The sequence below is a fragment of the Geotrypetes seraphini genome, chromosome 11, assembly GCF_902459505.1.
Source record: "Geotrypetes seraphini chromosome 11, aGeoSer1.1, whole genome shotgun sequence".
Classification (NCBI taxonomy): domain Eukaryota; kingdom Metazoa; phylum Chordata; class Amphibia; order Gymnophiona; family Dermophiidae; genus Geotrypetes; species Geotrypetes seraphini.
The window spans coordinates 69,551,398-69,573,937 of NC_047094.1; the positions used below are offsets into that span (position 1 = coordinate 69,551,398).

The 22,540-nt window shown below is 44.0% G+C and overlaps 1 protein-coding gene across 14 annotated transcripts in view; it reads left to right on the plus strand.

The window, feature by feature from the left end:
• POU2F2 (POU class 2 homeobox 2) overlaps positions 1 to 22,540 on the plus strand; it is a 404,239-nt gene that overhangs the window by 316,026 nt on the left and 65,673 nt on the right. For all 14 annotated transcript variants that reach the window (XR_004541086.1, XR_004541087.1, XM_033963217.1 and 11 more), the window contains 2 exons: positions 10,302 to 10,393; positions 15,347 to 15,508. Coding sequence is in view for 12 of the 14 variants with exons in the window: in XM_033963217.1 (XP_033819108.1) it covers positions 10,302 to 10,393; positions 15,347 to 15,508 (254 nt within the window). In the remaining 2 variants the exon portion in view is untranslated. The remainder of the gene's footprint in view (positions 1 to 10,301; positions 10,394 to 15,346; positions 15,509 to 22,540) is intronic.

Genomic DNA, 22,540 nt, shown 5'->3' on the forward strand with positions numbered 1-22,540 from the left:
GTCAGACTTCAACAATCTATATAATAAATACAGCCACGCAGCTTGTGACCTTAACGATTGCCCCCATACCTACTGAAAGCCTCAAGTACACTATTCCGTTCCCTGCTTCTACAATGGATACAATCTTTACTATTAGAGGGTTATTTCCCACAAGAACTTAGCGAAATCATCATAACTCCGATACTAAAAGATGCCAAAGGAGCAACAGACCAACCATCCAACTACAGACCTATAGTCTCAATCCCACTGTACTTCAAGCTGATGGAAGGCCTCGTAACCAAAACCTTAACCTCATACCTAGATAAACACAACTTACTCCACCCCACACTGTCTGGCTTCAGAGCCAACTACAGCACTGAGACCTTCCTAGGAACACTAATGGACATTGCCAGACAATACCTCTGTACCGGCAAGAAAATCCTGCTCATACAACTAGACCTCTCTGCAGCCTTCGACCTGGACATAATTTGAGGTTGAGGGGTGGTAGATTCAAAGGCAATGTTAGGAAATTCTACTTTACGGAAAGGGTGGTGGATGCCTGGGATGCGCTCCCGAGAGAGGTGGTGGAGAGTAAAACTATGACTGAGTTCAAAGAAGCGTGGGATGAACACAGAGGATCTAGAATCAGAAAATAAGATTAAATATTGAACTAAGGCCAGTACTGGGCAGACTTGCACGGTCTGTGTCTGTATATGGCCGTTTGGTGGAAGATGGGCTGGGGAGGGCTTCAATGGCTGGGAGGGTGTAGATGGGCTGGAGTAAGTCTTAACAGAGATTTCGGCAGTTGGTACCCAAGCACAGTACTGGGTAAAGCTAAGAAGAAAAAATTAAAAAATTTAAATTGAATCAGGTTGGGCAGACTGGATGGACCATTCGTGTCTTTATCTGCCGTCATCTACTATGTTACTATGTGGTAGACCACGACATTCTCCTACAAACACTAGACTCCATAGGAATATCAGGCAAGGTACTTTCATGGTTCAAAGGCTTCCTACAATCCAGAACCTACAGGGTTAAAACAAAACAAGAAAAATCAGAACCATGGTTCAACCCCTGCGGAGTTCCCCAGGGATCACCCCTATCACCCACACTATTCAATATATACATAGCCTCCCTCAGCTACTACCTAGACAAACATGGAATAACCTCATACAGCTATGCAGATGACATCACCATTCTCCTCCCCTTCGACCACCCAGAACCCACCATGTCAAACATAATACACAGAACACTTGAAACAGTAGCAACATGGATGACAGAGCACAAACTAAAACTTAACCCTGACAAAACAAACTTCATCCTCCTAGAAAACAGTAAAACTCCAATCTTAACAAATCTAGTAATAAACTCGATCTCATACCCCAGTCAACCCACACTAAAACTTCTGGGAGTATTAATTGATAGAGGCTGTACCATGCAACCACAAATCAACAAAATAATAAAAGCATCATTCGTGACCATGAGAAACTTAAGACAAATCTGAAAATTCTTCGACAGGAAACAATTCATACTTTTGGTACAATCTTTTATCCTTGGACTAATAGACTACTGCAACATACTATACCTCCCTGCCCAGCGATCATGATATAGCAATTACAAACAATACAAAATACAGCCCTAAGACTCATCTACTCATTGAAAAAATATGACCACATCACAGAAGCATACCACGAGTCACACTGGCTCCCAATACAAGCAAGAGTACTCTTCAAATTCTACTGCCTACTATTCAAGGCTATTAAAGGAGAAAGCCCAACCTACTGGAATAACAGACTAACTCAATCCTCCTCAATCAGGCACAGGAGAACCCACTCACTATTCACACACCCATCATACAAAAATGTCAAACAAAAAAAAAAACTGTATGACAACCTAATAGCCACCAAAGCAGCTAAACTGGATAGACAAATCACCATTCTGCTGTTCTCAACCACAGACTACAAAACCTTCAAGAAAGAAACTAAAACCCTACTCTTCAAAAAATACATAAAACCTATTTAACATGACCAGTTCCTACCCAAACCCCACCTACCCACTCTATACCCATAACATATTCTAATATGCTTCTAATTACCCAACAAATTCTAATTTACTTCTAATTACCCAATATTTATCACCTTAAGATCTCGACAACTCTTATGTGCCTCTTATGACAACTCTTATGTTACGTCACAATTTTTGTAACCTCCTGTAAACTCTTATGTAATCTGCCTTGAACCGCAAGGTATTGGCGGAATAGAAATCGCTAATGTAATGTAATGTTAGGGCCTTCAGTGAATACCTGGGTCTGCAGCTATGCTTTTTATTTTGTTGCTTACTTTTTGTTTTGATTCCTTTTTGCTTGATTAGTTTGATTGGTTGAATAGGCTTCCCCTCTCTACACGGCATCCTTCATGCTGGCAAACTGGGAAGATCCCTTCTCTCCAAAATCACGGGCCTTTGGAACGATCTCACTATCCCGCTGCGGAACCTAGGCTCCCTCCAACTATTCCGAAAACAACTGAAAACCTGGCTTTTCTCTAACATCTAACATCTCTTCCCCTGTCCACATCCTCCTCTATTCATATGCTCTTGTAAATCTTTCTCCTCTCTCTTCCTATATTTTTAAACTTTGTAAACCGTGTCGAGCTCCACTTCCATGGAGATGATGCGGTATATAAACTTAAGGCTTAGTTTAGTTTAGTTTAGGCTGCCAATCAAACTGCATCACCAAAATGGAAAAAAAGTACAGGTGGATGGGGATTCATCCAGCCCCCTGAAGGCCCTGATGGCACTACTCTGAATTTGATTGGTTGAATTGGCAGCCTCTCCTGCTGCCTGCTCAACCAATCAATTCCATCAAGTAAACCTTCTGCCCTCAGAGGATTCAGGGGGAAGTTCCGAATGCTTTGACAGCAGTGCTCTGACTGGAGCAGAGAGGACAGAGCTCAGCTCTCCTTCCCTCGAGTGACAATCCAGTCCCTCTGCTGAGTAGAACAGGGCGCTCCCTCTCTTTACAGACCTGGAAAAGGAAAACTGCCAGCAAGAGCTTGTTTAGCTTTGTGGATTTGTGTTCTTTCTGGAAGGCTGCACATTTATCCTGTTTGTTCTTGAAGCCACTTTTTGCCTGTGTGTAACAGGACATAATAGCTGCTTCACCTAAGGGCAGTCTTGTGGCTTCTGCTGCTTTCCTTCATTGTACAAGGTAAACATTAATATTCTAATATTACAAGTCATTGCATAAAGTTCTTTAGCTTGCACAAAAAATTAATTAAAAAATTGGCAATAGTTTAAAAAACATATTTAATCTTTTTCCTGGGTAAGAAACACTGCAATTGCTTTCCTGGCATTTGCTGCACAGTGTCGATGCATTCATAAGAACATAAGAGCTGCCTCTGCTGGGTCAGACCAGAGGTCCATCGTGCCCAGCAGTCCACACCCGCGGCAGCCCATCAGGTCCATGACCTGTTAAGTGGTCCCTGCCTTTTCCTATAACCTATCTCTAAATCTATCTATATCCTCTAATTCTATCTGTACCCCTCAATCCCCTTATCCTTCAGGAATTTATCTAAACCTTCATTGAACCCCCATAGCGTGCCCTGCCCTATCACAATCTCCGGGAGCGCATTCCATATGTCCACCACCCTCTGGACTGTATTCTCATATAGCATGTGTATGCTAAAACCAGAGACATTTGATATGAAAGTATTAGGGACGTAATCAAAAAATGAAAACGTTCAAATAACTACCGAAGTCTGGGACGTCCAAGTGTTGATAATTGAAACCGTTTTCCTGGACATCTAGCGAGATGTTTCATCTGCTGTACGTTCAGAGTTCAAGGGGAGGGCATGTTAAGAGACATGTTATGGACAAGCTAGACTTGGACGTCTTGTGGGGATAATCAAACCTTTTTCAAAATGTCCTGGATGGAATTTAGATATTTTGGACGAGACATCTTTTGGAAGTGTGTAAGTGTCAAAAAGGTGCCAAGCTGACTAGATGACCACTAGAGGAATTAAATAATGACCCTCACACACACCCAGTGGTAACTGACCCCCTCCCACTCCCCAAAAATCTGAATGTAAGAGTACATACCTGTCTCTAGAACAGTAACACCTTAGTATGGGAAATCCTAGTAGAGCATCACACAGGTGTCTTAAGTAGCCAAGTGGGCAGGCTACTGAACCATAGAGAGGAGGAGCCAGACCCAGAAGGTATTCTAACCACATCTATGGTGTTAAGTATGAGCCCACCAAAACACTACTATACAGTCATATAGGTGTCACCTGCAGCCTTAAGGGCTAATGGGGTGGTAAACAGATGGGGGAGTCTTGGAAGGCTCAGCATAAATTATAAGGGATATGTGGTGAGATGTACTGGCACCCTTTATGTGAAGTTCACAGCAATGCCCTCTAAGGTTTTCCATTGCTCTGTTAATATGTCTATGTGGCCAGTCCATTAGAATAGTGGCTCCTCCCACGTCTAAATGGTGCTAATTTGGACAGTTCTAATTTGGATGGTTTTGTGGTCAAAAATGGCAAGAAAAGTTACACATCCTGGCAGTCTAGATGTTTTGGTGGCCAAGATGTCCAAATAGGTGATTAAAAAAAAAATTATTTGGAAATCCTGTTCAAAAATGGATGTTTCTTTGCTTCCGACTTTGGACATTTAGCAGGAAATGTCCAGGTCAGCATCAGATGCCTTTTTGAAAATGGCCCTCCACATGTTTTAAAGATTGGTTTACTAGTTCACTGTCTCTGATTTTCTTTTTCTTTCAAAATAACTGATCATCCCTCTTTTGATGCTCCTATGGTCAAACTGGTCATAAGTGGGAAGCATTGTGGTTGTGTGTGTGTGTATGGGAGACTCTCCCAATACTGAAATAATCATGCATGCTGTTGAAAATAAGTACAAATTGGGACAGAACTGATTAATTTAACAACACCCTATTCTCCTACTTTATACACAGAAAAACAATTGCTCTCCCTCCCCCTTCTATCTATTCAGTATCACACTCTCCCCCCTACCCCACATTCTAAACTGTGCCATTTTGTCTCCCTGCCCTATCCTCCTCCCGCTGGCTCACCCATTTTCTGGCAGTCTGCTCCTTGTTTTCACTGTAGCGGCAGGTGCAGGAACGCTTCCCTCTGTGTGCTGCTGCTGGCTTTGCTGGACCCAAAAACAAGAAGTTACATCATGGCTGTAACTTCCTGTGTTTAGGCCTGACAGTCAGTGGCAACACAGAGGAGGCAACCTGCTGTTTCCTTCCGGTGTGTGTGTGTGTAAAAGATTTCCATGTCTCCTGCTGGTAAGTCCCCGCCCTAAATGCTCCAAAAGGAGGAGAGACTGGGCCGGCATGGAGTGAAAGGCCAGAATCGGGCCCCAGCGCTCACCCTGACATAAAGCAATACCTCAAACAGAGCCATGGCCACCACTGCCACTCATCCGGAGCGCTGCCTTGCCACTGCCCGCCACTTGCCTCTACCTCGGCCGCCGCTGTCCACTATATCCCTCCTCCCTCCTTCACTAACCTTTCATAGCTTGCTGGAAGTATTAGCAATTAAAGCAGAGCACTGCTGGCAAGCTAGCCAGCTCCAGTCTCTCTCAGTCTTCAGTCCCTCCTATACTAGAACAGCTGGTGTAACTTCCTGTTCTGGTGTAGCAGGGACTGGAGCTGGCTAACTTGCCAACAGTGCTCTGCTTAATCGCTAGCACTGCCGGCAGACTATGAAAGGTTAGAGGGAAGAAGACAGAACGACCCGGAGGGGGGGGGGGGGGAGGAAGGAGAGAAAATGAGAGATACAGGAGAGAAGAGATACTTGGCCACAGGGGGAGGGAGGAAGAGGATAAGAGCGCAGGAAGATTTGCTGGGAGAAAGAGGTGCAGACAGGGATGGGGGGGGGGCGGGTAGGGTGATTTTTGAGAGGGCCAGATTCTGGAAAAAGGGAAGGAGAAAACAAGGGAGATGGTGACAGGGGGAAAGGAGAGAAATGGTGAGCACAAAATGGTAGGGAGAGGAAGAGAGGGTACCCATGGAAAAGAAAGGAAGGGAAGATGATGGTACCCATAAATGGCAGGGAAGAGAAGAGACAAGACAGAAACTAGTCAGATTTGAAAAGGAGGATGAAAAATAGAAAAAAAGTTGATCGTGAAAGATGGATATAGGGCAGGAAGTAAAGAGGAGAAAAAAGAGTGACTAAAACGCAAGGAAGCAGATTCAGACATGCGGAACAAGATGATTAGAAAAAATCATCAGACAACAAAGGTAAGATAAATAATTTTATTTTTAGTTTAGTAAAGGGGTAATAAGATGTGATATACCGCATTTCTATGGGACAATTGAATTGAAATGTGCCAGTTTTCAGAATTTACGTTTATTATGTATATATTGCACTATACAGGAGGAAATATGAGGGGGCACTAAAGATAATTTGGTTGAACATTAATGTTTCTAAATGATATGCTTCCTTAACTTCAGAAAAGGCAGTAACTTTATATTACAATTCTGGCATTGGGATAATCTCTGACCAGATATTAAGGCCTCATCTGGTGCAGACAAATACAGAAAGTATTACTGGCTTCAACTAGTAACCACTACATCAGAAGGAATACATTTATTATAGATCCCATAATTTAAAACAAAAGCAATATTTCACATGGGCCACCACTTCCACTACATCTCATCACATTAAACAACATAACCATAGAAGTTCAGTTTACATTTTACATTTTTATCCACATATTTTAGTTTATTTAGAGTTCACTTTTTCTAATGTTAATTTGTTGATACTATGACTACATAAGGTCCCATAAAGCTGATATAGCCTACATTTTGGGAAGTCACCCCTCTGCATCTTTAATTCTTGATGTCACCATTATGTTTTTTTCTTAGCCTCTATTTCACTTTTACATTATAATCAACATCCTTATCTGATGGCATGAACTATTTAATCTACACAGCGTTTTAAAAAGAGTTTTTAAAATTCCAATAATGTTTTCACAGTACAAAACACAGTGCCCAACAAAAGCTCAATGCCCGACAGTATGACGCAGGACCTACTCCTGCTCGAGCATTGGTCAAAGACTTGGCAACTAAGTTTCAATGCCAAAAAATGCAAGGTCATGCACCTTGGCGGCAAAATCCATGCAGGACTTACACCCTAAATGGTGAGATCCTAGCAAGGACTATAGCGGAACGTGACTTGGGGGTAATCATTAGCGAAGACATGAAGACTGCCAATCAAGTGGAGAAAGCTTCATCCAGGGCTAGACAAATCATGGGCTGTATCCGTAGAAGTTTCGTCAGCCGTAAGCCCGAGGTCATAATGCCGTTGTACAGATCCATGGTGAGACCCCCATCTGGAATACTGTGTACAATTCTGGAGGCCGCATTATTAAAAAGATGTGCGGAGAGTTGAGTCGGTTCAGCAAATGGCCACCAAGATGGTCTCAGGACTCAAGGATCTCCCGTATGAGGAACGACTGGGTAAGTTGCAGCTGTACTCACTCGAGGAACGCAGAGAGAGGGGGAGACATGATTGAGACGTTCAAATATGTCACAGGCCGTATTGAGGTGGAAGATGATCTCTTTTTCCTTAAAGGACCCACGGCAACAAGAGGGCATCCGTTGAAAATCAGGGGTGGGAAATTTCATGGTGACACCAGAAAATATTTCTTCACTGAAAGGGTGGTTGATCGCTGGAATAATCTTCCACAACAGGTAATTGAGGCAAGCAGCGTGCCAGATTTTAAGAAAAGATGGGATTGGCATGTGGGATCTCTTCAAGGAGGTAGTTAGGGGGTGGGCCATTAGTGTGGGCAGACTAAATGGGCCGTGGCCCTTTTCTGCCGTCATGTTCTATGTTTCTATGTAACATAGTAGATGATGGAAGATAAAGACCCGAATGGTCCATCCAATCTGCCCAACTTGATTCAATTGAAATTTTTTAAATTTTTCCTTCTTAGCTATTTCTGGGCAAGAATCCAAAGCTCTACCTGGTACTGTGCTTGGGTTCCAACTGCCGAAATCTCCGTCAAAACCGACTCCAGCCCATCTACTCCCTCCCAGCCATTGAAGCCCTCCCCAGCCCATCCTCTCCCAAGTATCAAGATTTTATTTGTGGCATGTAATGAAATGGATTTTATTGTGTGCAGTAGTTGCTGGTCCTATGGTATTCATCGCAAAGTATTTTAAACAGGATCATGGTTTGTTTGCTTGTTTTTATTTTTTTTTACAGTTACATCAGATGTAATTACGTGATTTTAATTTTTCAGTTTTTATTAGAATTATATGTAAACCACATAGATGTTTTCCTACCAAAACCCTACTATACCCTTTGTTTGCTTTATATCAAATGCTGATTAAACTTGGAAACTTGGTAATTCACCCCCTCTCTTACTTATATTGCACCTTCGCAAACCAGTTTCTACAGGCACATTATTTCTCACACATTAATTTTTTTAAATGTTATCACATTCACTTTTCACTGTTACCTTTTTCACATTTAGCATGTTCACACACAGACTTGCTATATTAAAGTGTTTTTGTTACACCATTTCATATGCTCAGTATTGACTTGTTTTGTTACACAGATTTTTTGTCTCATTGATTTGTGTTTTAATTATACATATACATTCAGGTATGTAAGAAGCTGCACAGAAGATACAAAACTCCCACAGAAGCAAGCCAAGCAATCGAAGTGGAGTGGGAACAGGCAAACGACAGAGGCAATATTCAATAAGTTCTTTATTACGGAGATTCACAAGCAGGACTGGTTGTGAATCTCCATAATAAAGAGTTTATTCGAGTTTCAAGTTTATTACAGTTTGATATACCGCTTAAAACAATCCTAAGTGGTTTTCATAAAAAACATAATTTAAAAAATAATCTAAAACAGGGATCTCAAAGTCCCTCCTTGAGGGCCGCAATCCAGTCGGGTTTTCAGGATTTCCCCAATGAATATGCATTGAAAGCACTGCATGCACATAGATCTCATGCATATTCATTGAGGAAATCCTGAAAACCCGACTGGATTGCGGCCCTCAAGGAGGGACTTTGAGACCCCTGATCTAAAACAAGGACAGCTAACATGGAAGATAAAGGGCTCCTTTTATCAAGCCGCGCTAGCGGTTTAACACACGCTAAACCGCGGGACGCGCTAGCCGCTTCCGCCTCCTCTTGAGCAGGCGATAGTTTTTGGCCAGCGCGGGGGTTAACGCGTGATGAAAAGTTGCGTGTGTTAACCCCGCTAGCGCGGCTTGATAAAAGGCGCCCAAAGACAACAAAGAAGATAACATAGGATATGAAAGGAAAACAGCAAGGGTTATATCATTTGATTAAAAAAATGAAGGGGAATGGGAAAGAACAAAAGGGAGTGTAAATAAAATGAAATCAAAATCCAGATTTATACCCCATAGGCATCTTTAAAAAAAAAAAAAAAAGGTTTTGAGGCTTGCTTTAAATGTGGCCATATTGAATATTGTCCCTATCGTTTGCTTTATATTCCTTTCTACTTATATGATATCTTGTTGGGTCCCCTTCTTTATGTAATGTACATGTTGTATTTTAGTAAATATTATTGATTTTTATTAATCCCCTTTCTTCTAGTGCAGGAGTGTCAAAGTCCCTCCTCGAGGGCTGCAATCCAGTCGGGTTTTCAGGATTTCCCCAATGAATATGCATGAGATCTATTTGCATGCACTGCTTTCATTGTATGCTAATAGATCACATGCATATTCATTGGGGAAATCCTGAAAACCCGACTGGATTGCAGCCCTCGAGGAGGGACTTTGACACCCCTGTTCTAGTGGTATGTTATTTTGGTCATCTCTGATCTCTCCTTTTTTTTCCACACTCAACTCAAAGTACATTTATAGAATTCAGAGGTTAATGTATTAATACATAAATGTAAATAAGAAAAATAGCACTACAAGAACAGTAAAAGGAGAGGAACCTTCAGCAAAACAAAATATCAAAGCTGTTTACAAAGTTGTATTATAAAATTAATTATTACAGAGCAGTAGAAACAGAAAGTAAAGAGTGAGAAGGAAATGCTGCTGTTCCTTTTAATCTAAGAAAACTGAGTTATAAACATACGCATGTAGAGTAAACCTAGCCATTTGGTCACAGTATTAATGTATTTTTTTTAAATGTTCTATCTTTTCTTAAAGTATTCATTTGAGTTCAGTGCATGTGAATGGAGTTGTCTTGTTACCTGCAATTATCCTTCAAAATAAGTTTCAAAACTTAATTCCCAGAATTCTGCCTATAAATTGATATGAAGGGATCTTTGTCTCATAAGTCATCACTTTCTCTCCTTCAGGTTTGCTATCGACACCAAATCTATTTCAGCTACCTCAGCAAAATCAAGGGAGTCTTTTACCAGCTCAGCCCAGGGCAGGGCTCCCAGCACAGGTCAGTATGCTAAAGAAAGTCCAGTTTTATTTTTGATTTCTATTTTTTCCCATGTAGGACTTTGTGTTTATCCCACCCATGTTCAAATTCTGTTATCATTTTTGTCTCCACCTCCTCCTGCAGGAGGACATTCCAGGTATCCACCACCCTCCCTGAGAAAAATTACTTCCTGACATTAATCATAAGTTGGCCTCTATGCAAATTAATTGATGTCCTCTAGTTCTACCATTTCTCTTTCTCTGGAACATATTTGTTTATTATGTGCTGCAGTGGCACAAAGAAATAGAAATTGTTGCCAACCCATTCCCTCGCCTGCTGCCCTCCCCAAAACACGCCTAACATTCAAAACCGAAGGATAATCCACCCACACCACAGTGATACCACAATCATGAATTCACTTTATTCTGTTATGACACTCGCATACAATGCTAAGAAAAGTCATGTAAAGAAGAAAAAGAGGGAATATGGCAAGCACGCCTAATTTTGGTAACAGGACTGTTAGGGAATACATATATAACATTACCTTACAAAGCAGGGCACACTAATACAATGCACATGATAAGACAAGAAGGGGTTATTTTCCCAACACAGAGGCCCAAAACTCACCATGCGTTTAACAATCGTTAAACTAGTATTAACAGGTTAGCGACAAAGAATTGCATCTATCGATGCGCATAACGTCAAATCGCAGTCTTTTCTGTGGTTTGTAGCAGCCTCCGATAATCGTATGTAAATACATTACAGCAAGCTCGTTAGTATTAAAATAAGTACTTCAATTGATGCCCACATGATGCACAAAATGAAGCATCTCTGACAGGTTTGGAGGTGCCAGTAGCGTTAAAAAAGCGCTGAACGGCACTTTTTTTTAAAGGGCATAGATATTGTGCGCATCACGCACAATTTCTGTCTCCATTAAAAATTTTTTAAAAAACTCATGCCAAGATCCCCCTCCCCATGATGGCCCACAACCCCCAAACATAAAAAAAAAAAAAAAATCGGCAAGAGAGAAGCCTACTTCCTCCTGCCTCAACCACCTATACCCCCGCCCCCCCAACAACCCCACCTTTAAAGAGCAGCAGGAGAGATGCCCACTTCCTCCTGCTGCCGGGACCCTTGTGAAACCTCCCCCCCCCACCCACATATACACACACAAACATCCCCGTACCTTTTAGGTGACAATCCAGCAGGAGGGATGCTCACTCTCTCCTTTTTTTTTTTTTTTGTAATTTTTTATTTAGAACATGCTTGCTCATAACAGATACTATACATCAAATCCAAACATGGAATAAACATACCCCCCCTAGGCCAATAGTACAAGCAACGCAAGAGCAAATGTTACCAAATATAGAAATTCCCAATACTACTCCCCCCTAAAGGCCCCCTCCTATTCCCCGAACAGACTACCCCCTCCCCCTCCTCCCACCTGACCCCCCCCCCCCGAAGAGTCAGTCATAATACCCCAAATCCCACTGGGCTTCTAGCCCATAACACATAGTAGGCATAGTGAAAAATAATCAAGGAAAATACATGCTGCAAGCTACTGAACAGGCCTAGCCTGTCCTTCCACCACTAGAAAGCGGCCCCAAATATCTTCAAATTGTTGCTAGCGGCGAGTCAATAAAGCAGAGAGTCTATAGTTCTCACAAACCCTTCCCACTCTCTCCTACTGGCAGACCTGCCTCTTCAAAATGGTGGTCTTTCCCCTTTCCAGTGCATCCTGGGATGCACTCGGAGGGGCCTAAGATCCTGACTTAGCCCAGGTGCCTAAGCCCACTCCTATGGTGGGAGTGTCAGGTGTTCGCTGAACCTCCAGTGGCAGGAAGGAGTGGGCATCCCTCCTGCTGCTCTTTAATTTAAAGGTGGGGCGTGGAGGGGTTGTCCGGGTTTGAACAGCAATTTTTGTGCATCCAACCCAGAATTCATTGTGTTAGTGAGACCAAGCCCTTCCTTTACCCACCTAGGGTAGAAGCTTAAATAGGTTTCTAGGTAGGGATAACATTTAGTCTAATGACCAAAAGGCCTATTGTGAGTCAGGTCAAATCAATAAACATTTCAGTTTTATTTATTTATTTAATCTATTTTAAAACACTTATATTCCACAAATCACAAAAATCTATGCAGAGTACAGGAAACATACAAATAAAATGATACAAACTAACAAAACAAACACTCAAGCACTAAAATTTCATTGACCATCGTAAATGCACTTTTACTGCACACAGTTCCATTTTTAAATTAACAAAGGTTTCCTGAAAGAGAAATGCCTTTAGAGCTTTTCGAAAGGAAAGAAACCAAGGAATCTGATATGCATCTGGAAGTGCATTCCACTTCGTAGGGCCCATGACACTGAAAATCCTGGAATGGATTGTAACTTTGGTAATAACATGCATAGGTGGGACTTCCAAAAGATTCTGAGACTGGGATCTCAACGGACAAGATGGAACATATGGTCTAATCAGACAGCTCATAACCATCGGCAACATATCCTGAAGGGCTTTAAACACCAGCACTAAGATTTTTAAATTTAACTCGCCATAACACTGGCAACCGGTGCAGCTTTATCAACAATGGGACTAAATGCTTGGTGTGAGAAAGGCCACCTATAACCCTTGCAGATGCGTTTTGTGCGACCTGTAATACGCACAACGCTTTTTTGGGCAAACCACAAAATAGTGCGTTAGAATAGTCCAAATGGAGCAACTTTGATTTCCTTTTATTCTTCCCAGCTGTTCAACAATTCTACCAACAGTAAAATTCAAATTGTCTGTTAATGTTGTGATAGATGTGTATGTACAGTATACCTCCCCAAGACGTGATACCTTGTACTCTGGTGAACTCACTTATCATGAAAGGAAAATGAGATGAAAACTTTGCCATTTTCTGTGTTCCCCTAATATTGATTCCTCAAAGACTCAGGGCTAGATTCTCAAAACTTCACGTTAAAAAATGACAGGCTGCTGTCATAGCCATTATTGTAGCAACCCCCCTCCCTCCAGACACTCCCCATACTTCTGGCGAACCCCCTTCCCCTTCCCTTGCTTACAATGGCTGGCCAGAGGGATGCATACTCCCTCCAGCCAGCAGACCTGCCTCTTCAAGGCTGTTTAAGGCCTGGACTGGGGAGGGGCCTAAGGCTCTTAATGGCCCAGGTTGTCTTAGGCCCCTCCCCGGTACATCTCAGAATGCACTGAGGAAGAGAAGGCCCGCCATTTTGGAAGAGGCAGGCCTGCTGGCTGGAGAGAGTAAGCATCCCTCTAGCCAGCCATCATAAGCAAGGTAAGGGAGAGGGAACAGGGAGTCATCAGAGACACGGGGAGGGGGATGTCAGGGGAGGGGTTGCATGGTGGTAGGAGGGAGTGGGACTCTCTTCCGCTGCCGGGGGGTATCAGGGAGTTGCTTTGTTTGGTGGCAGGAGGGAGTGGGTATCTCTCCTGCTGCTGGGGGGGGGGGGGTGATGGCAGCTGTAGAAGGGAATGGGCATCTTTCCCGCTGCAAGTGTGTGCATGGGGAGGGAGGGGGTAGCAGTGTTGGGTGATTGGACATCTCTCCTGCCGATCTTCAATTTGGGGGTTTGTTTATGTTAGTATTTTAATTTGCATGGGGGGGAGGTCTGAGCTGTCAGACCTTGCTTGCCTGTCAGTGCCTGAGCCAATCAGTACTCTGTCACTGATCAGAAAGTAAGGCAACAATAGCTCCTACCTGTCGGCAGATTTTGGCCACAGAATTGGCTCAACGAGGTTAGAGAATCATGCGGTGATTATAGAGAATGGCTCAGAGTGATCATTTTAATATTAATGACCTCGTTGTACTACATTTGCATGTCAGTTTCGGAGACTGCTAGAAAACTCAGAAAAGACTTTGGTAAGCCGTTTTGATAATCCTCCACTAAAATACATGCATGCTAAACTGGCTGGAACTGGTTTAGCGAGCACGTTAAAGGCAGATTTTAGTTTTGAGAATCTGCCCCTCGGTGTTAATTTGAAAAATGACACAGTGGGAGTTAGAAGGTAGTTGAATTCAAAGAAATTCATAAAGGAGAATTTCACTTCAAAGGCAGACTTTATAATTTCTTTGTTTTATGGGAGTATTTTCCCAGGAAATAAAGCTTGGTGTCTATTGTTGAAGCAGATATTTTTTTTATTGCTCTAAGTCATGTGTCCTGATCATTCCCATACCCTAGTGCCTGCTCACATCAGGGTTTTTTTGTTTGGAAGGTAGCTGCAGTTACTGCAAAATTGTAGTTTTATGCTTTGGTGCATTTCTGCACATATATAGCACATTGAAATTTAAGATTACTGCAAAGCATAAGTCTCTTCACACACTGCAAGCAAATTGAAACGAGACGAGGGGCCATAGCCCTCGTGCATGCTGCTAGTGACTCAGGTTGGTTCTGCCTCTTCAAAACAGGAAGTTAAGTAGGGGACAGAATGGATGAGTTGTCAGCAGTCTGCACAAGGCTATGGCCTCTTGCCTCATTTTGGTTTCTTTGCAAAGTGCAGTCACAGTATCAGGGAGGCAGCGGGTGAGGGAACAAATAGGTGGAAGGGAAGGAGTCAGTTTCTATTTCATTGTGCTATTGGAAACACAGGAAGGCAGCAGCCCTGCAGGCAAGCAACTGATAGCAGGAAGAGGAAGGTAGCAAGTTATGGGTAACCCCTGCTGTTGTCTCAGGTATGCATACTATGTGTTCGGAACCTATGGTCTATAGTATTCAACTATACCATCCACTTTTCTCCTGCTACTGTTTTTAGCACCTCAACGTGGAAACCTGTCCAGTACAAGATATTTTACTGTCTATCAATGCTGCTACTTCTTGTCTGTTTTTCAATTCTCTGGCTAGGATGTTAGTTTTGGGAGATGGGAAGGACTTTGAGAGGAGTGCTGTAGAATAAAACAAGGTTTTGTTTTCGGGCTGGGCTTCTGAGACCCCTCTGCTCTGGTTTATGACTACAGGTGGTAACGAGACCAGGGCTCCCTGAATCTCACCTCTCCCACTCCCAGCCAACCAAGTGCTTGGACACAGCCTCTCACCCTGAGGAGCCCAGTGACCTGGAGGAGCTTGAGCAGTTTGCCAGAACCTTCAAACAGCGCAGAATCAAGCTAGGATTCACGCAGGTAAAGGGGAGAAGGGAAGTGGACACTCAGAAAAAGAGGTACATGGGGTTTGCAAGTCCTCTGAGCTTGGAGTGCCTCAGTGAAAGGGGCAGAAGTAGTATAGACTTCTCAGTATCATAAGATTCAATGGGATGGGTTGATAGGGAGGCATGTAATGGGTGTCAGAGTTCAGATAAAGGGGTGGGCAGCACAGGAAATGCAGAGCTGTTCTTTACTCTGGTAACTGGATCAATGGAGGCTGAGAAGAGAGTAATCTTTTGTGTTTTGTGTAGTCTTTTTTTTGGGGGGGAGGAGGGGGGAAGTCCTGGGTTCAAACCTCAGAGGCAGTGGAAAGTAAAATAATGATACAATAGCCAGATGATGCAGAAGAAGTATATAATACTAGTCTTTAAGCCCGTTACATTAACGGGTGCTAGAGTAGATGTCTGTATGTATGGTGTGTTGTTGTTTTTTTTATTTGTCTCTCTCCCTGGACGCTGTCTGTGTGTCATTCCTTGTGTCTGTGTCTCTCCCAGGTCCCCTGTCTGTGCGTCTTTCTTTCTGTTTGTCTCCCTGGCCCCCCCTGCTTGCCAAAGCAGCCCCCTTTCACCTCTCCCCCTGTTGTGCAATGCCTGTCTGCTTCGTGGCCCCCCTTCTGTTCCTCCCTCCCCCCGATTGCTGTCTGCCCCCAGCACAACACTCCCCCCAACGCAGCCCCATTTCCCCCTGTTGTGCAATGCCTGCCTGCTTCATGGCCCCCCATCTGTTCCTCCCCCCGATTGCTGTCTGGCCCCAGCACACCCCTCCCCCCAAAGCAGCCCTCTTTCCTGCCTGCTCCATAGCCCTTCTTTTTCGCTTCCCCTCCCGTTCTTCCCCTCTCTCCATCCACCCATGGTTGCTGCCGCCGCTGCCGCTCCTGTTCAAAGCGGCCTGCTTAGGTTCACGAACGGCTGTAGTGAACCTTGCAGGCCGCTCTCCATGTGGAGAGCGGCCTGCGAGGTTCGCTACAGCCGGCCGCAAACCTCAGCAGGCCGCTTCAAACAGGAGCAGCAGCAGTTGATGCGGGGGGGGGGACTCGTGGACGTGTTCCCTACCGGACACTGCCGCCGCCAGCGCTGTTCCGCACCCCCTTCATCTTGCCCTCTGGTACGCCAAGCCAGCGCATGCGCGTAAGCCGCTGGCCATCCGCTTCGGGGGGGGGGAAGAGAGAGAGCGGAGAGGCGGCGACGGCAAAGTTAGTGTAAGGGAGACGCTGCGTCTTTCAACAGGGAGCAAGACAGAGCGTAAGCCGCGCATGCGCACTTCCTATGTGTCGCTACAGCTCACGGAAAACCGGCGCACACATAGGAAGTGCGCATGTACGGCCTAGCGTTTTATTATATTAGATAAAAATAAGCTTATTTCAAATATAGTACCAACCATAGAGAAAGGGAGACTGGCTTTGCGCAGAAGAAGTGAACAGCTGAACTGGGAGCTGTGTGTCTGAATGGGGAGGTGTGAAAAGGCTGAAGAAGAAAAAGAAAGAAGGGGGGAGGGGTATGTGTGAATGAATGTCCTGTGTGTGTGTGTGTGTTGAAACCAGTCTCTTATAGACTTCAATTTCTAGTATTTTCCAGTATCTTTTTGTGTTATAATTTGGTATTTGAAACAATGGCCCTCAGTTGACAAGGAGGTGTGACCAGGGCCGCCATCAGAAATTTCTGGGCCCCTTACTGAGCAATCCTATTGGGCCCCCCCCACGCACCCCTTCCCCCCCCTTTTGTCCGGGGGGTGCTATCAGGAAATCGGCAGGGGACAAAAAAAAGTATGACAGCAGTGTTTATTGTTGTGCACAGCAGAAGCATAATACAGGAATTTGTGCTATGGTGGTCTAGGACCAATGTTTCCTCTAAGGATTGATGAGGTGTGTGCAAAAAAAAATATGCATGAGCGACAAGTTACATACTCCACAAATTTATGAGCAGGCACGGAGGACAAATTTTTAAACAAATGTAGTTTATCCTTGTACTCCTTATGTATTTTTAATCATCTATGGATATGTTTGTATGTTTATTGTTCAAATGGTTTTATTTATTTCCCCAAATTTATTTTTGTTATATGCAATGAAAATATTTGATATTGCGTTTAAATCAAAATCTCAATAAACTTGAAACGAGTGCCCGTGAGATTGTGGGAGGGTTAAATACTCAAAACTTAGAAGAATAACAATTTACTTAAAGTTTTTGCTACGCCAGCTTTCTGGTATCTTTACAATATGCCTTTTCCGTACCTAGCATATGTAACACCCGGGGCCCATCATTTTTTGGCACCCCCTCCCCCCCATCTGTAAGAAAAACATGATTTTTAGTAACAAACCACACGTCACACATGAGTACCTAGGAAAAGGCAGCATCTTACATATTGCAGTGAGCAGTACATCAGTACACCCATTGTAAAACTAAATAAGCCAGACCAGCACAGATCAATTCTACATCGTCAATCCTAACAGAAAACCATGTCTTTCAAACACACAGAACACAGAAAACACATTCGCCTAGTATGGAATATGTCATCACAAACGAACCCCTCCCCCTTTTACAAAACTTTAGTGTGGATTTTAGCCACGGTGGTAACAGCCCTGACGCTCATAGAATTCTGAGCATCAGAGCTGCTACCACCATGGCTGGCGCTAAAAAACGCTCCACAGTTTTGTAAAAGGGGGGATAAAATAGAAATACACAGTTTCAACGCTCTAGCTCAGAGATGCCCAAACTTTTTGGGCTTGCGAGCTACTTTAAAATGACCAAGTCAAAATGATCTACCAAAAATAAAATTAAAAAACACAAAGCACACTATACGCTGAGAAAATGTTAATTATCAATCCTATTCTGGGTTTTTTCAAAGAGGTCAAGACCGATGACTCTATGCATTGTCACCTCAGTAACAACCATACAAAAATAGACAAATATACCCCCCCCACAATAGCAGTTTTTAGCGCAGGGAACTGCGCTAAATGCCCAGCGCTGCTCTTGACGCTCATAGGCTCCCTGCACTAAAAAACACTATTGCGATTTAGTAAAAGGGGGCCATAGTGCAAAATATAGACAGCATATATAAATTCAGACACATTTTGATCACTAAATTGAAAATAAAATCATTTTCCTACCTTTGTTTGGTAATTTCATCTGGTTGCACTTTATTCTTCTGACTGTGCATCCAATATTTCTTCCCTTCTTTCAGCCTCCTGTATGCTTCCTCTCCTCCAGACCTCATTCCCTCCCCCAACTTTTTCTTTCTTTCTCTATGTCTGTCTTTCTCTGATTCTGTGCCCCGTTTTTTTTGCTTTGTTTCTGGTTCCCTGTCCCCCCCTTCTTTCTTTCTTCCTTCCTGCCTCCCCCATGCCACCACCGCCGCGGAATAGGCTGCTGCTGCTGCCGCTATCGGGAACAAGCCATTTCCCTGCTTCTCTTCTGCACGGGGCCGATCAACTCTCGCCGCCCGACGTCAATTCTAACGTCGGAAAGGACGTTCCGGGCAGCCAGGCAGCGATTGGCTAGCCAGAACATCCTCTCGACGTCAGGCCGCAAGAATTGGTCGGCCCTGCAGGGAAGAGAAGCAGGGAGATCAAAGACACGGTGCCAGCCTGATCCCCGATGGCAGCAGTGAGAAGGGAAGGGAAGCAGGTTGGGCACCACTGCTCTAGACGAGCCGCATTCTAGGGAGAACAGTGGACCGCCCCCCCCTTGGTACGCCACTGGAGCAGCAGCGTGTCTGGCCGGCCCGTTCGTTCAAAGCCGCGGGTGGCGGCTCCTTGCGAGATCCGCACCTGCGTCTGAAGCCTCTCTGATGGTGTGACGTCAGAGAGGCTTCCGATGCAGGAGTGGATAGCCCAAGGAGCCGCCAACCCGCGGCTTTGAACGAACGAGCCGGATGCTGCTCCAAAAGGAAGACAATGATGCCTCCATAAAACCTGGAGAGCCACACGCGGACCGCGTGTTTGAGACCGCTGCCTTAGAGGAAACACTGCCTAGGACCCTGGGGAAGCCCGGGCCCCCTGTCACCTCCAGGCCCCTGAATGCAGGACTGGTAGTACTGCCCTGATGGCGGCCCTGGGTGTGACCCTTGTGGATGGAACCATTCTGTCTGAGTTTTTGTTATACTTAAACACCTATCTTTATTATGGGCTACATTCACAAAGCAAATCGATCGTGTACCAATCGGTTTGCGACCAGATTTCCCTACTGCACTATTCACTAACCTCTCCTGCGATCCGCTTCAAATCCGTGCATGCAAATGAGGAGAAACACATGCAAATTAGACAGGGATGCAATTCACCAAAGAAATTTCAGGCTGGCCAACCAACCCAAGAAGCGACTGCTAGGGACCAGTCGAAAACGTCTTTCCGACTCTCCAGCTCCATTGAAGCCCTGCTTTCTGCTGCCCCAAATCTCTCCTTCCTGCAGCCCCAATGCTCTTCCCCGATTTCTTCTGCCTGCTCTGCCCCGATATCGCCGCACTGCTCTGGCCCGATATCGCCACCCTTCTCTGCCCCCGATGATGTCTCCTGCCTGCTCTGCCCTGATATCGCCACACTGATCTGGCCTAATGATCCTTCCTGCTCTGCCCCGATATCGCTGCCCTGCTCTTGCCCGATGATCCTGCCTGCTCTGCCCCAATATCGCTGCCCTGCTCTGGCCTGGTTTTCTCCTCCCTGTCGCCCTGAATCTCTCTTGCCCTTCCCCGCACAGCGAGACCGTGGTTTTAACCTGTGGGTTAAAGTGGGTTAAAACCACGGGCTCGCTGGACTGCAAAACAGTAAAAAAAAGTAAAAATTTTAATTTTTAAAAAAAGTCACATCCCAGAGGTATCTTGACACATGCTCAGACCATCTACAGATGTTCTGTCCATGTGCGGGATCACACACTTGCGATCCATGTTGGCCAGATGAGGGCGGGCGTTCCTCCGAACGCCCTCATTTCAATTTTTCAGATTGGTGAATTCGTCGGGCCTGCTAGGATCAGCCACGGATCGCCCAGAAAAAAACGGATTAATGAATCTAGCCCTATATCTTTTGAAAGTTCAGAGCTTGAAGGATACTCCCAAGCATTGGGCTTAAGACATGTAAAATAGGGGCCATTTAGTCTATCTGCAGACATTCCCAAGAGCCAAATTGTTTAAATATAATATCCCAGAACCCATCGCTTTGGATATGCCAGCACACTAATGCTGACAAGGAGACCTTAGTATTTAGCTTCAGTCAAATGTAGGGGACAGGAACCCTTCAATGAAAATTTATCGAAGAAAGGGGGCAAGTGATGGACTTGGGGGGACGGGTGTCTCAGAGCTCTTCTTCATTCAGATTAGGAGGTTGATAAGAAAGATATCAGAGCTCAGCTTTGCTCAAATGAGGAGGCAAGGAATCTGAGTTCCCAAGTTTATTTTTTCTATTTATCTTCAGATTTATATTCTACTATATGGTTTACAATAAAACACAAATAAGTAAAACATGCATCACATAACAAAATAACATCATAAATTATTAACCAATTAAAATCATTGTTGGTTCCATGTGAGAAACATTCAAAATTTACATAGTAACATAGTAGATGACGGCAGATAAAGACCCGAATGGTCCATCCAGTCTGCCCATCAAAAGCTTGTCTAAACAAATAAGACTGAATAATCTTAAGTTGGAGTGTGCTAGTGTGTTAAAACCTGTGCAGAAAACAAAACCAAGTGGGGAAGGGAATGTACACGTCAGCCTTTAGAACAACTGTGCTTTATTAAACATACTCAAAATGTTAAAACAAGAACATATATAAATATGGGCCAATTTGGAGAGTCCTTTGTCCTTTTCCATCAGACCCAACATGGTCTGTGTTTCAGCTTGGCAAATAAATAAATAGCGATGATCATGAAATCAACAATAAAAGATGTCAAATTATTAATAAAGCTATTTATTCATTGCCATTTATTTATATATTCTACAACTATTAGTTTTATTAATAATGTATAGTTCAGGAAATTTTTATTGAATTTTCAAGTAGTCAACAATTATGTAAAAGTAATGCTTCAAAATAGGAAGCATGAAAAGAAACATTTGCCTAGCACAGGGGTCTGCAACCTTTAAGACATAAAGAGCCACTTGGACCCGTTTTCGAAAAGAAAAAAAAACTTGGAGCCGCAAAACCATTATAAAACAAATCTAACACAGCATATATTGTTTCTTATCTTAATGCTATATACAGGATCACTAAATTGAAAATAAAATCATTTTTCCTACCTTTGCTATTTGGTGATTTCATGAGTCTCTGGTTGCACTTTCTTCTTCTGACTGTGCATCCAATCTTTCTTCCTTTCTTTCAGCCTCCTGTATGTTTCCTCTCCTCCAGACCTCATTCTCTCCCCCAACTTTTTCTTTCTGTCTCCCTGTTCCCCCTTCTTTCTGTCTCCGTGCCATCCCCCAAGCCACTCGGTTTGCTGCCACCGCCATCGGGGAACAGCCCCCAAGCCACCGCCGTCCCAAGCTTTCCCTGCAGAAGTGTTGCGCTGACCAGCATTCCGCTCCCTGACGTCAATTCTGACGTAGGAGAGGAAGTTCCGGGCCAACAAGGCATTTCTCCTCATTCCATCCAGCCTGAGCCCCATCTCTCCTTGATCCAGCATTTCCCTTCTGTGTCTGTCAGAATTACCATTCCACCTATTTTCCAGCATCACCCTTCTTTGTGTCCATCTCACCTATATCCCTATCTCACCACTTTTTCAGAATCTTCATTTGTCTCTGTCCTTATCTTTACGCCATGTTCACCATTTGCCCTTTCAATGTCTTTATCTCCCCCCCCCCACTTTTTCAGCATTACTTCTATGTCTCTATTTCACCTCCTCTTCATGTCCCCTCTGTATCTCTATCCTTATTCAGTAGGTCCTGCTTACCCTTTCTCTTCTTTGTGTCACTATCTCCATTTTCAGCTTTCCCCCCTTTTCCTTTGTTACTGCACCCTGTAGCTAGAATCTTTCCACCCTCCCTCCACTCCGGCCCAGCCCAGTATGAAAGATTTCCTTTTGTTTCCCTCC